The sequence below is a fragment of the Ascaphus truei genome, chromosome 2, assembly GCF_040206685.1.
Source record: "Ascaphus truei isolate aAscTru1 chromosome 2, aAscTru1.hap1, whole genome shotgun sequence".
NCBI classification, from domain to species: domain Eukaryota; kingdom Metazoa; phylum Chordata; class Amphibia; order Anura; family Ascaphidae; genus Ascaphus; species Ascaphus truei.
This window is the reverse complement of record NC_134484.1, coordinates 34,917,897-34,933,849: the sequence shown is the minus strand read 5'-3', so window position 1 is coordinate 34,933,849 and position 15,953 is coordinate 34,917,897. Positions and strand designations below refer to the sequence as shown.

At 40.3% G+C, this 15,953-nt stretch overlaps 1 protein-coding gene across 3 annotated transcripts in view; it reads right to left on the bottom strand.

Moving 5' to 3' along the window:
* The window catches only part of ASAP1 (ArfGAP with SH3 domain, ankyrin repeat and PH domain 1), a 365,433-nt gene that overhangs the window by 137,119 nt on the left and 212,361 nt on the right, over positions 1-15,953 (bottom strand). For all 3 annotated transcript variants that reach the window (XM_075582010.1, XM_075582015.1, XM_075582011.1), the window contains one exon: positions 3,899-3,971. In XM_075582010.1, the coding sequence (XP_075438125.1) occupies positions 3,899-3,971 (73 nt within the window). The remainder of the gene's footprint in view (positions 1-3,898; positions 3,972-15,953) is intronic.

Below are 15,953 nucleotides of genomic sequence, written 5' to 3'. Positions count from 1 at the left end.
CTGAATACTAGATCTAAAAAGTGATACCTCTATCTCAATCTAATAAGGCTACCTCAAAGATATATGGGAGCTTTTAGATGACCAAGAGGAAACACTACCTAGTAGCGAATCCTCTTAGGTAAAACCACTTTTTAGGGTAAAAAGTAAATGTAACCCCTTTAATTCCAGTAGGGAGTATATTTTTGGTAAAATGGTTATTGGGTGATGGAATTACATGAACAAAAAAAACAAAAAAAAAAAAAATCATATCTATAATTTAACATTATTTAAATCTAAATAGAATGTGATTAAATAGTAACAAAATAATAATTACTGCATTATCTACAGTCACGATAATATGATAATACATTTAAGTATTTTAATCAATCTGGTGCTTCAGGGGTTAATATGGCTTAAAAATACAAATACATGGGTTTTTTTTAATGACAGGTCAAGACCCTTCCTGTGTCTATGTTGATCTACAAAGAGGTCTTAATTGGAGTGCTATCCATGATGGCCCACTAAAAGTGAAATACAGGCAGTCCTCGGTTATCTGACACAATGTGTTACTCAAAATGGCGTCGGATAGCGAAGCGTTGTAAAGCGAAACAAGTTTTCCCATAGGAACACTGTTTCAGTGTTCCTGAAGGCATTTTTAATGCTAAAATACACAAAATATTTTACTCAAGCAATAAGATATGCAGCACACACAAATTATGATGTAAACATTATATTTATGGAATCCAGAACTGTATAATAAAACCGTTAGACATGTTTAAAAGCATAAATACACCACTAAACCTTCACACAGACTGATCTGGATGATTTTCCTGACTGCAGCCTTCTGATTGACATAATGTTGCAACTTTGCAAAGCGTCGGATAAGCCATTTTGGCGTCGTAAAACCGGCCATAGGGATGCATTGGACCGCGTCGGATAAGCCATTAGTCGTAAAACGAAGCGTCGTAAAACGAGGACTTACTGTATATATTGTTTGGAAGGCTGTGGACAATAGCTAGATTCTGGGCTGTCAGCCTCAAATAAATCTTTGCATTCTTGAAATATCCCATGTGCATCACAGAAAGAGGTGACAAACAGGTCACCACCTAGCTGAGGGCTATATTAAAAATAGGATGTCATGGGATGACAACTATTCTGAAGACTAACGTATAGAGATATTTGTAATCCTTGCAAGGAGACCGATGCAAGAAGGCCAAACACTTGAGGTTTAGGAGGTGGCAAGGGACAGACATCCATTTGACGCTCAAATTTAGGAGCAATTAGTATTGTTACATTTTGCAAACTCACTTGAACCTATAGGTGTAACTCGCATCTGTCTCAGTATTTGAGAAATTAAGATATGAGGTCTTTAAACGTCAAGAAATGTAGTTTTTTTCTTTCCAGTCATAAAACTGCCAACCCCATGGCTGATTGGAGTGGGCTTGTGGTGTTCTCAATGAAAGGGAGTTAGAATATAAAGCCCTACATTTTTATTATGAGTTAGAATTCAGCAAGAGGTGTGTTTCAGGATCAGACACGTGAGTTCTCATCTTTCCTACGCCAGTGACCTCTCTGGGAAAAACCTATGACATATGGTAACGTACTGTATAGGGATTTCTGTTCATCTTTTATCCTTTTATTCTAAGAAACTGACCTGCATTTATTAGAATGTAGAAGAGAGATGAAACACTGCTCAAACCATAATATCAAAATGATGTAGCATAGGCCTGGTGCACAGGGAAAAAGACTATAATGAACAGAAAAAGTGACAGAGGTTACAGCAGTCCCTTATTAATTGCACTCTAGCAGAATGATGGGATACCCAAATCATTAAGAGGAAACACATAAAATGTAATGTGTATATATATGATAAACCCTAAAAAGTGTCACGTTCAAGACACATCAAATTAGCTAATCCTAACAGATATGTGCCTTTCTAAATATATCAGGAAACGAGTCAATAGTATCACTCATCAATGATCAACAGACCTATTGCAGATCTATGGCACACAAAGGGGTTAACCTCCCAAAAGATATAGGTATCCTCAGTAGGGATCTAAGTCCCAGATGTAAAAGACAATAAGGGGATACAATATCCACTAGAAGACTAATGTCTAAATAGTAAATGATCAAACAATGTATAATATAATGATAGTTCGACCAGAATGACCAATTATATAAACAGATAAGGTCTAGTAGCCAAAATATAATAGTAACATCCACAGATAAAATCAAAAAATAAAAAGCTTTAATTAACCAAATAATCGCCGAAAGACAAGTGACATAAAAATAAACAATATGTGTAATGTTTAAAAAAAAAAAAAAAACCTATAAGGGGAGCGGGTGGGAGAAGGGTAGCACTAATGTGTATAGGGAGAAAACAATGTATAATAGTGTAGTACAGGGTTTTATTTATTTATTTTTTTAAACATTACACATATTGTTTATTTTTATGTCACTTGTCTTTCGGCGATTATTTGGTTAATTAAAGTTTTTTATTTTTTTTATTTTATCTGTGGATGTTACTATTATATTTTGGCTACTAGACCTTATCTGTGTATATAATTGGTCATTCTGGCCGAACTATCATTATATTATACATTGTTTGATCATTTACTATTTAGACATTAGTCTTCTAGTGGATATTGTATCCCCCTTATTGTCTTTTACATCTGGGACTTAGATCCCTACTGAGGGTACCTATATCTTTTTGGAGGTTAACCCCTTTGTGTGCCATAGATCTGCAATAGGTCTGTTGATCATTGATGAGTGATACTATTGACTCGTTTTCTGATATATTTAGGAAGGCACATATCTGTTGGGATTAGCTAATTTGATGTGTCTTGAACGTGACACTTTTTAGGGTTTATCATATATATACACATTACATTTGATGTTTTTCCTCCTAATGAGTTAGGTATCCCATTATTCTGCTAGAGTGCAATTAATAAGGGACTGCTGTGACCTCTGTCACTTTTTCTGTTCATTACTGCATTTATTAGAACTATGTTCTTGTAATAATCTTTTTTGTAATCTGAGCACTGTATTTATTTATATATATATATATATATTTTTTAAACAAAACTTTAATAAGTGATGCTTTGGGCTCTGAATGAACTGTTTGTACACTTTGTATAGTCAAGTACATTTTCGGACATATTTTGTACAACAGATTGTGTGTTAAGTGCATAGTTTTTTTTTTTTTTTATAAATAAACAGGTATCTTAAACCCTGGCAGATAAAGATTTTATTTTCATATTTCTGGGGTGGTGGCAGCGAGTAGATGATTGCAAGCAAGAGGTAAATATTAACTCATTGAAAGCACTTTACACAGGATAAAGTTAAGTTGGCTAGTTTAGCCGTGTGTATTAACCCTGGTCGCATATCTAAGTCATGTACTCACAAATGTGCCGTTTGTGACAGATGGTATATTGGGACAGACTGAGGGGAGATATTACTCATTTGAGGGACCTCTGCGGAAGGTAAAAAGTGGATCAGCTAGATAGCTGTGTATTAACCCTTGTCCCATATGCAGGTCAAGTGCTCGTAGGTGTGCCATATATGACATCTACCGTTTCAGAAGGTTTTATAATATTTGGTAGAACGTTTTAGAGATAGGAGGAGAACAGGGGCATTCAAATCAGGATTGGGCACAGGTGGCCGAACGTTGTGGAAGCAGATAGTTGGGAAAGAGATCACAGAGACCAGCGAAATAGGCGTGAGGAGTGGTACACAAGAGAGGATAAGGCACTTATTTTTGCCTTCTCTACCCCTTTTGGAGGATATAAATGTTTGCTTTCCCCCATTAGATTTGAAAGCAGGTGCTTTAAAAAAAAAAAAAAAAAAAAAAAAAAAAAGATATGAAGATGATATAACGATAATCAAAAAAATTAAAAAAGATGCAGTTATCACAACTTACCTTGCCCAGAATTATAAATTGCCTTCACAGATTTTTTCACTTTCTGTAGCGCAGTTCTATCTTGATCTAAAGCCTGGAAGAAGAAAAAAGGAAATCCTTTTAAATTTACTGCTTATGATGAACACAAACAGAACACAATGATGCCCAGAAACAAATCATGTGTGACCTAAACACAGCCTCAAAACAACAAGAGAAAAACATATTTTTACAAATGCACGAGTCATGAAAGTTAGATTGAAGATATTACAGTTCAGTCCCATTTTGCACCATATATTGAAGTTCTGATTAGCTGAAAGCACTGAACAAGCCAGCCTCTAAATTGTAACCATTACATAATGTAATATAATAGAAGTGCTTTTCAAAATGAGCGATATAAGTCTCACTGCAAAACTCACAATACCAAATACCACAGAACATAATACTGCAGATAATGCTTTCCTAAAGTAAAAAAAAGACAGTAGCACCAGTTCTAACGCTGCAGCGATTAAGGGCTGAGTTATAAACCAGGTTTGAAGTAATCATAATGCAAAATAAAAGCTCTACATGACAAATTCAATTCTTGAATATTTTAGCAAGCAGGTATATGAAAAAAACAATGCACGTAAAGGAAGTTTGACAAAAAAACAAATAATAGAAGGACAGAGTAAGCAGGATTTTACCTTTAACAGACACACAGAACATTTAACCTTGTGATTAAGGTACTGTATAATGCAAAGAAGCCCCAGTTCAGGGGTGGCCAACTGCAGTCCTCAAGGGCCACCAACAGGTCATATTTAAAGGATATCCCCGCTTCGGCACAGGTGGTTCACCTGTGAAGCAGGTATATCCTGAAAACCTGGCCTGTTGGTGGGCTTTGAGGACAGGAGTTGGTCACCCCTGCTCTAAGCCAGGGGAGCACAATCTTTTCCCAATGCTCCCCCCTGCCGGCTGTCCCTCTCCTCGCGCCCCTCCCCCATCTAACCTTGGCTCTGGCGTCATGACGTCACATTGCCATGGTGACGCGTCACCAGAAGCCGTCTGAACGAAGGTGAGAAGTTAAAGGCCTTCGCAGCTTCCCCGGCATTTTATTTATATGCCTTCGGGAAGCATTCGGGGCCTCAGCAACCCCCGCAGAGAATCACACGCCCCCCGTTTGTGCACCCCTGCTCCAAACCATTCTTCTCTGCAGTATGTATTACCAACATACTGTATGACCTCTTCAACACACTATAGCAATCAGTCATGTAGTGTTCATGCATTACAAGCATTTGTAGTACTGTGTAACATTGAATGCTTCCCATCAATATCACACATTTTCAATATCATATATCATGTTGGGCTGAAATGAAAGCATCAAAACATACAAAAGCTGCGAATAACCGCATACACACTGGAAGCTCCATATAATGTCACACACAATTAATCTGAATTCAAATATTACATATTCAAATAACACACTAAACACAAATCAATACTTTCCTTGCTCCTGTGCTTTTCCCGGAATGGCACAAGGACACGTAACCCTATAGTGCATGTGATACTCCAAGAAAACACCCGACTTCAGGCCGTGTGGATTGTCTTCTGTTTTTTCCAATGAAAACTTCCACTTATTTTTCTATCCAGAAGTGGGAAGGATTTTTAAATCTATGATGGCTTTTACAGTGGTCACACGAACCTCTACCAAAATGTTTAACTCAAAGTTAAGCAGACCATAGTAAATTAATAATAAGAAAGTTTAATAGAAATCAATTAATTGTAATTAGAGTACTTCTTTTAAATCAAAGTCAAAATTATATTACATATTTATTTTATAAAGACCTACTAATAATTAGTACAATCACTAAATACAGCAACAACAATATATTACATTCTCCACAGTATGTCACAGCACGCATGTTTCAATCGTGTACCCAAATCAACATTGTAAATCAATTTTAAAAGGATTCCTACTTTATTCAAAAGACAAATGAATAAATAGACATTTGTAGGATGCATACATGAACAGACATTCATTGTGACTATATAACCACTGGGTGACATAATGTGGCTACTTGAATTTGCAGCTAGTGTCCATGCCTACTCTCTGCCTATTCTTACATTGACCTGCTATGAAACAGAATAGTAACACAAAGAATAAGCCAACCCATTCCCTTTATCTACATCCAGCCACTACTTATCTGAGGATGGGCAGGTGAATACAGAGAGAAGGCATATGGAACATCAAGATAACGGAGATGTCTATTTTAACCAATAAATGAACAAGGACATATCTAGGGACTTGGTGTTAGAAGTTTGTCTGTAAAATACATGTCAAACCAAATACATATTTAGGCTTTATTAAACAAAATCATGCTAGCAGCTGCATTTGGGAAATACAGATCTAAATCTTTTGCATAATTTATAAATCCCCCAAATGATTACATTTCTTTCTGAAGAAAAAAAAAAGGCATATTTTACTTTTTGTTTAGAATGGTCATTAAATACTGTAGGGAGCTGAATCCAAATATATTGTTGTTCATATGAAAGTAACTAAATAATATGAAGTAACACAAAAGACAGAACACTTGGCACATACATAGTTTTTATGGACAAGCTTTGTTCAGCCTCAGCTAGGGGATTTGTTGACCAAAGACTTCACAACGACAGCTGAGCCCACACAGTAATATTTGGAAATGTATTCAAAGCAGTTCTAAAAGCTTAAACTATTCCCCTAATCCATCTGGCTATGGGTATTTATGGATAGTTAAAGAAATAATTTAAAGACACTCATGTCCTGGCTGTTAAATTATTGAATGTTATTTGCCAACTACAACTGCTAACATCATCATACCTATCCACTTAATTCCATATCGATTCCATGAACACTTTTATGAACACTATATGGAACAAATATTTATCTCCAGAAGATCCAGCCTAGCACTAGCCTCCATTCGTTTGTTTCATTTATTTATAAACTATTTGCAAGGTATAACACACCGATATATAAATCTTGTATTCAAACATGTCATGGGGGATATAGAATTTATACTGAAGGTTAAAATCAACAAGGATCAAAAGTTATCAAAAATATATACTTCAATCTTCTTAGGGTGTTGAGGACCATTCAGGAGTAAGGGTCCGGTAAAAGAATGAACTTCCATTATTATGATCGTTTATTTGTGAAGCGCCAACATATTCCACAGCGCGGTACAATGGGGTACAGAGTTACGTATGTTACAAAAACAAACAGTTGCATACAGGTGAGGACAAACATGCACAAACAGATAGAGAGAGGTAATGAGGGCCCTGCTCGTGAACACTTACAAGCTGGAATCCATCATCGTACTTTCACCACCTTGTTACTGTAAAAAGTGATGTGGGGTGCCTGGATAATATAACACGGCCGTTTTACTGAGGTCTCTGGAGCTGTGTACAGTATATACAAGGTCATCACAAATCAGTGACAAAGGTGGATAACATCATGCTCATCTATTGGGTCAACTTCAAAAGTAGAAGCCATCTCGGAAAGGAAAAACATTTTTCCAAACCGTGAAGTATCTTCCAGTGTAGGACAATGACCCCTTAGTTTAGCTATTTAAAAGTAAAAAAGGTTGGATAATGTACTGTATCACTACATTAAAACAGCAATCCCGCTCACAATTGTATATCTTCAGCTCCGTGGGGGCCCCCAGTTACCGAGATACATACAGTTTTGGGTGCCTGTGATTTCATGGATCTCCAAGCATGGAAGTCTCAATGTCATCTGTTGTAGCTTCCTATTGGTCAGAGTTTTTTTGTGGCCATTTTAATTCCCCGCTATGGAAGGAGAACAACGGCACCCAAAACTGTAAGTACATCAGGAACTGCGGTATTTAAATCCTATTAAAAATGTTTTAATAAACCGTCAGGATTTCTGCTTTAACAAACCTTTGTCTTTACCACTAAAATGATCGCTATTCCTTTTGAAAAGTCCAGCTGTACAATATACACACTTGATCTTTACGATACTAATCTCCATGTCTTTGTAAAATAAGTAAAATCTAATTCAAAGCAAAATAAAAAGGAAGACATATTTGTTGTTCTTCTTGGACACTGCTGCCATTTTCCTTGCTATGTCACAAGGGTCACTGCAACCTTTGTTTTTCAGCCTTGAGTTGCCGAGAAAGCAGTACTGAATGCCATTGTTCAATCCAAATATGTAGTATTCAGGGCCTGTATTTACAAACCTTTTAAACAACTATAACATTGCTATATACAACTGCAGTTACCAAATGCCGTGCACATTGCAACAGATAAAACAAATAGCCATTTACATCATTCATTTAAGGCTGTTTGATAAATCAGTGCACCAATACTTTATTTCTGGACAGTCACATTTTGCCAAATTTATCAACTATGATAGGGTGAAAAGCCCCAGTCATCTCCCAACTACCCTACCTAGTTTTACTGGGAAGAAACTTTTGAGGTTTTGACGAGCTAGTCTAGACAGAATGCAAGACGAATGATGACCTCAAGGCAAAGCAACGGATTTCTAATGAGCAATTCATGTCTACATATCCATTTACTGACCCAGATTTGTTTTCGGATGCCTGGAAAAGCCCCAAAAAAACAAAAAGGAGAGAAACCAAGATATTAGGGACCATGCTAAAAATGGTGGCTCAGTAGGAAGCCTTAGCGGGTACGCAAGCAACCAAAAAAAAACACAGAAATGGTGGTGCACAGCTGAGAGAAAGGAAGATGGTCTGGAGAGCAAAAAAAAAAAAAACGCTTTATTGGCACAGAGTAAAAAACGGAGGACCGCGGTCTCCCTAACACGTTTCGCGCTAGGTAGCACTTTATCAAAGAGTAAATCACATGCATTACAATTAAAATAGCCAAAAGAGCTTGACTGAGCGTGAGCAGCAGCTTGTTTTGGAGCGGGCGGCGGGACACTGCCATTTAAAGATGGCGACGGAGTGCAAGTGCAGCAAGGTGCCCTGCGGCCAGGTGTCTGGCGGCAACATGTATGGCGGTGGAGCTCTGGCAGCTGTTTGAACACAACGTCCCATTCTGCCCCCAGCTTCCTCACTGAGCGGCGGTGACTTTACCTGCCAATCATCACTGCTGCAGGTTCCAGTGTCTCAGATCCAGAACTGATATCACTGGGGAGCGCTGTTGCCAGTTGCAGCGGTAATTGACAGGTCAGCTATATCTGCGCACTACATAGGTGCCAGGTGGGGAAAATCTTAGGCAACCAAGCACCCAGAATTTGTCCATCCCTGCAGGTAGCCAAAATGTACAATGTACGTGTTCTAGATGCGGTCATTGTGTGTTGCGGTCAGTCGCAGAGTTCTGGTTGGACTAAATTGCCAGAAACTACCTGCTTGGGTAAATTTTATGCATTTGCAATTATTTTTATGGCAATTCTACTGATTGCATTTCGTTACGTTAGCTCACAAGTTATTCGAAAAAGATCAGAAAAACAAACAAGGAAAAGTTCAGTTTATCTTTCTAAGCACACGAGTGACCAATACATTTCCTAAAAAAGGGAGAATTCTTGGAACAGCCTGTGAAATAACAGATGCTTGTGATTTTACATGGAATGAGCAGGCGCAGGGAAACGGCTTTATTTACATTTGGTCCAGTTGCCAATGTAAGCCATATTGTGATGAGTTTCAAATCCAAATCAATAAATGAAACATATTTTAGGTAGCGCATAAAAAGGCTCTTCAACAGAACACTCAGAAAGCATACTGAGCTATACCATGTACAACTGAAATGCTACTTAGATCAAGTATGAAATGCACACACTTTACGTCACAATTTACCATAAGAAAGCAAGTGAGTTTACAAAGTAAAAAAAGCTTATCGCAAACAAGTAGTGGTACAGCTGCATATGTTAAATAAGAGACCCACTGCGTGAGAGAGTTGGGGGAAACTCATCTTGGAAGAGACGGTAGAGATTATAACACAAAACAGATGCCTGTTGCCTAGATGTGGTGGCAGCCTTGATTTCGGAGCTCTCAAACTTACACTTATTATGGGACATGGCAATGCTAATAACCAAGTGCAGGAGACCACTCTTAGGCCTCAATTATACCAGAAACTGCAGAGCGATCCGGTGATGTCATCGGAGCGGCGCTACATGAGCACATGCAGAAGCGATTTGTAGCACTACTGCAGGAAGAGATGGCCAGATCATCATTTCTCTCTCTCTTTTTATTTATAGAGCTATAGATATACATGTTATAGATAGATATATATATATACACACACACACACACACACACACACACACACACACACACACACACACACACACACACACACACACACACACACACACGTGTGTGTATATGTGTGTGTATGTATGTATATGTGCATGTGTGTGTATATATGTGCATGTGTGTGTATATATGTGCATGTGTGTGTATATATGTGCATGTGTGTGTATATATGTGCATGTGTGTGTATATATGTGCATGTGTGTGTATATATGTGCATGTGTGTGTATATGTGTGCATGTGTGTGTATATGTGTGCATGTGTGTGTATATATGTGCATGTGTGTGTATATGTGTGCATGTGTGTGTATATGTGTGCATGTGTGTGTATATATGTGCATGTGTGTGTATATGTGCATGTGTGTGTATAAGCTGCAAACGCCGAAACCGGAAGCGATGCGGCACCCTCCAGGAAGTGACGTAGCGGAGCCTGCGATTGTCAACAGCACGTAGGCTACATGCTGAGGGGGGTCCCATGACGACTTGGTGTCACAACGGAGGCAGAGGCGGTGAGCGGCAGCATCTAGCGACTTTCTAAACACATATGCTTGTGTTATGTGCCTTTTTATATTTGCAATATTGTAAGTGCAATTTTTACTCTTTTAATATAAAACATATTTTGCTTAATTGATCTGTGCTATGGATACCTTTCTTCTCCATTGCTGAGGTACATCTCTCCTGATATCCCCCACTGAGGTACATCCCCACCTGGTATATAAGAACACAATTTGCCACAGTTTTGGAGTTGCTTTATTATATCTTAGGCCGCGCTTATAGTGCAGGAGACGGCGACTGAAAACAAATGCATTGTCGTCGCCGCGTGCGCTTATAGTAAGCGCGATGGTGACAAAGTGACGGGGCGACGCAATTTTTTGCTGCCGAGAATATTTGATTTTTATGGGGCTATCGCCTCATGTGACAGCCCCGGAACCAATAAATGGCCTGGTTGCCTGCGCCACCGCATAGCGAAATACAACTTTCGCTAGCGGCGACAGGTGACGTCATGCGTTGCGGTCACTATACGCGCGGCCTTACACACGGTGAGCAGACTGCCCATAGGAGCCAAGAATTAAGCTGGAACACATTTATCATCATTGCACTACCATCTGCACGTAGATTGTTTTTCCTGTTGATTTTCTCCCTATGCTCCCCCTGGATTGTGAGAGAATATATAGTATATTGAACATAGTAAACGTGAGTCACTGTTAAAGATCAACCGTGACTAACAGGCTGCCGTGATACAAAATCTACAAACAGCACTAGAGAGCTGACTGAAGTGAGCGAGTGTAACATTCATGGGCTTCTGTAACATTATTTAGGGAACGCTAGTGACCCATGAACTACTGATTTATAACCGCTGTCCCAAATTGTAATTTGCTGCTGCCCTGGCCTGCAACATTTATTGATATATCGGTAGACTGTTTAAAGCAGGATGAAAAAAAGCATTCTTTTATATTTCAGGAAAAGGCTCTCATTGCAAGGTTAATAGCATTTGCAATAATAATTGTGCCCTACCGGCAGAGCGGTGAGGAGCTTTGCAGGGTTACATTAACAAAAGATAATTGCCATCATAATCAGAGGGATTGATGAACAGGATTTGTAAATGCTGTCTAAGAGGCTTTTGCCTATATGTGTCAGGCTCGGGGAAAATATTTGAAACAAAAAGAAAAAGGAATGGAGAAATGTTAGGTAACTATCCTCTGAAGTTTGAAAAACTATTTCATCAAGTCCTTTATTGAACAAATATTTAAGTAATAATCCCCGAAGAACAGGGCATTACTGGCCAATAATGCCCTGGCTGGGTTAAAGTCCCTGTGCCCTGTTCTGAGGGGATTATTACTATTATAGGCTAAATGTAGACTTTTTTCATAAATAATAGACACTTTTGTCTAGTTAAATAGATTTTTTTTATTAAAATAAAATGGTAAATACATGAAACCACCTCTATATACTCTTACACTGCAGATATCTATATCACACACTGCCGCCCCTCTGTGCGCACACACACACACAGCAGCTCAACACACACAAACTGCTGCCACACACACAACACAGCAGCTCTATACACACACACACACACACACACACTCTCTCCTCTACACTCACAACACATCTACACACACAACACATCAGCTCTACACACACACACACACACACAACACAGCAGCTCTACACACACACACACACACACACACACACCCACACCCACACACACACACAACAAAGGAGCTCTACACACAAACTCTGCTGCTACGCACACATGCTACACCCATAAACTGCTGCTGACACACACACACACACACTGGAGCTCTAAACACACACACAAACTGCTGCTACACATACAACAGCACAACACAACACACACACACACACACACACACACTGCAGCCACAATAAAAAATGCAGCCACTTACTAAACTTTGCACTCCCCCCCCCACACACACCTCTACACACAACACAGCACAACACAGCACCTCTACACACACAACACTGCCCCTCTATACACAACACAGCACCTCTACACACACACAAACTGCTGCTAAACACACATGCTACACCCATAAACACTGCTGCTGCTGATACGGACACACACACACTGGAGCTCTCTATACACACACACACACACACACACACACACACACACACACACACACACACACACACACACACACACACACACACACACACACACACAGCACCTCTACACAGATATACAACTATCCTTCTATCTCAAATACGCATTTGATCTCTATTCTTAGACTTCCTTTTTAAACTTACAGGAGACATATGACTAATAAAGGTTTTCTAAATATGCCACCTGTTTTTAAATTTATGTAAATGTGTAACACTTTAATTGTATATTGATGTAATAGTGTATTTTTGGCTGAAAAAGGAATGATAATCAGTCAGAGCAAAACCAGCAATGCAAAGGTTAAGATCAGAGACTCCACAAGGTATAAAAGACTACTGCTACCCCGATGCTGCTGACGTCACTGAGGAAGCATTGGCGAAACGCGTCTGACGTTTTTTGGTCTCTACAAGCCACCATAGTGAGGAGGTCTGATTTCCCTGGCCCAGCATCTCGCCGTCTGCGCATGCGCATGCACAGCGGAGCAGAGAAGCCTGGAATTGTCTGCACGGGGAAGATAGGCAGCCGGAGGGGGAGGACATAGCCTGTGCACGGGCTCTGGACATCCGCACTACGGCTACCTGCAACCCAAGCCACAGACAGCATACATCTGCCAAGTGGGAACCAGCCGATACAGGACATCACTGCCCAGAAAGGGATCAATTGTGGAACCTGGCGGCATCTCCTTCCTATGCTCGAATTGATCGGTCGCTTGTAAGTTTTAAATCTCAAGTTTTTATTCGTTAATAAATTGTATTGCACTATTTTTTCCCTTTATTTTTTACTAAGGAAGATTTTAGAAGGCATCTCCTCGGCCTCAACCCATCTACCTACACATAGAAGAGAAGACATCTGTTGAGGACACCAACTACAAAAAGAGAAGGAAATACCAATTCAAGTTTTGAGAGTTTTAATGTGTGTGTCCCCAGTCAACAAGTTTGAATTAACAATAGCCATCCCTTGTCTTTATTTCTCACCCCTCGCAACCACCCCCCCCCTTCCCTCCACCCTGATGAAAAAGTGTGCAAAATTTTAAGCTGTCTTTTTTCACTGTGGCCCTTCTCTCTATCTTTTGCCTTGCATATAATACACGCCGTGGAGCCGCAAGCAGAGTGACGCGCCCGAGGACATTCAACCCCTTTTTTCTATACAGATATACAACAGCACAGCACACACACACACACACACACTCGCGCACACACACACACTCGCACACAAACTGCAGCCACAAAGAAACTGCAGACAGCCACTTACTTCTTTGCTTTGCAGACTCCCCCCCCCCCCCCCCCCAATTCAACTGAATCTGCTCAGAAAATCTGTCAGCTCGGGAGGGGGAGGAGTCAACCCGTGGCTGATACGTCCTGACCAATCCCCTGCCCTGTCTCAGATCGGTTACTTCAATCAGACGAATCCCCTGACCTGGCTCAGCTGTTCTGAAAGCTGATTGGCTGGAAATAAACACATTGAAACTACACGTTCTGCTGCTTAAATTCCGGGCATTACTGATTGGTTAAAATTCCAGACATTATCCAATCAGAGAGCAGGGTTTTCAATAATGCCCTGAATTTTACTGCTTTAGCCTATAATATATATTATTGTGTGCGTCTATTATATTGCCTAAAAAGCATATTTTATTGATAAACTCTATTCTTTTTTCTCATACACAGGACAGAGTAGCAGTTTGTGCTACTAAAAGTTTTTTTCTGATATTACTTGTGCCAGGGAAGCAAACAGAACATAGTGCACAGGGCTTCAGTCTAAACACTTGACAAGATAAAGGGAAAGTTCCTTTATACCCTCTGTATCTTGTCATCATCACTGTTAATAGTTCACCCCCCACCCCCCACCCCAGAGACCCCCTGCTTCCCATCTATTAAAAAGAAAACTTGTTCTGCTCCTTTAAACATGTCTCTCTTCCCACCTGTGTTTTTCTCTACCCTCTCCCAACCAGGTTTCTCTCCCCTCCCCCCTTCTTTACACCAGGGGTGCTTAACGTCAGTCCTCAAGGCCCCCCTCCCCTAACAGGTAATGTTGTCAAAAACTCAGCCTCTGATTGAGTCACCTGTGCTGATGTACGGACATCCTGAAAACCTGAACTGTTGGGAGCGCGTGAGGACTGGAGTTGAGCACCCTTGCTTTAAACCATTATTTAAAGCAGCTGACAAAAGATTTGAGCCGTGTTCACGATCTTTGAAGATGGTAATGTCACTTACAGTGGTTTCCAAATCTTTCCTTAGGGTCTGAATTAAAAAAGAGACAGATTTATTTTTAGATTAAGGAATATCCTAAAGTAGGTGTATTTGCATTCATGGAAATGCATTGGTTATTGCTAAGAACTCGTGTGGCTACTGGTTCCCAAAGTGGTTTGAGAACCAATTACAAATGTCAAAAAGTTAGCTTAGGTGCCCAATTTCTAAATCCTGTAAACTTCTCCTATACAATGAGTACTGTACAAAGTACTATGCACTGTACTGTAGCTGCTATCAGCTTGTAGTTCGGGGTAAGATTGCTACTTGCTGAGGAAAACTGCTTGAAGTATGCTTGTTAAAACTCAGCTGTCACCCACGCTGCTGTTCGTCTGCTCTTTCCAGTGAATGTTGACAGGTGTATGTCCCTTTCATATGATCACTAAAGCAGCAATCTGCAAGAGACTGCACGCTTGTTTGGATTTCAGTTACATATTAAGCTTCTAAAGGTGAAACTGCATAACAGAAAATCATTCACTGTTATGATGTATAATGTCTAAATATGCCTTTCGCGCGACAGTATGCGAGAATTTGATCTTATACTATATTAGTGAAAGCACTGTATGCCTGTCTGGATGCCCTGTGTCCCTAGGGGAAATCTCATTGGTCCCTTGGCCCGCCCATCCGCCCCCGCACACCTCTCATTGGCCTGAGGCGGAGTGACGGGCCAAAGGACACACACAGACACACAGACACACAGACACACAGGGTAGGGGGGGGGGGGGTGTTGTGGGGCTCACAGTGTTAGCAGCACATCTCCCGGTCTCTTACCCGCCGGTCCCGGAGGCTCCGCCTCTTCCTCCCCGAACATCAGCCTGAAATCCAAGTCATCATGACCCGCGCGCACCTCCTCCTCTCACGTGTCTCCCCCCGGTGCTCCACTCAGCTCCCCCCCGGTGCTCCGTTCAGCTCCCCTCCGGTGCTCCGCTCACCTCCCCCCCGGTGCTCCGCTCAGCTCCA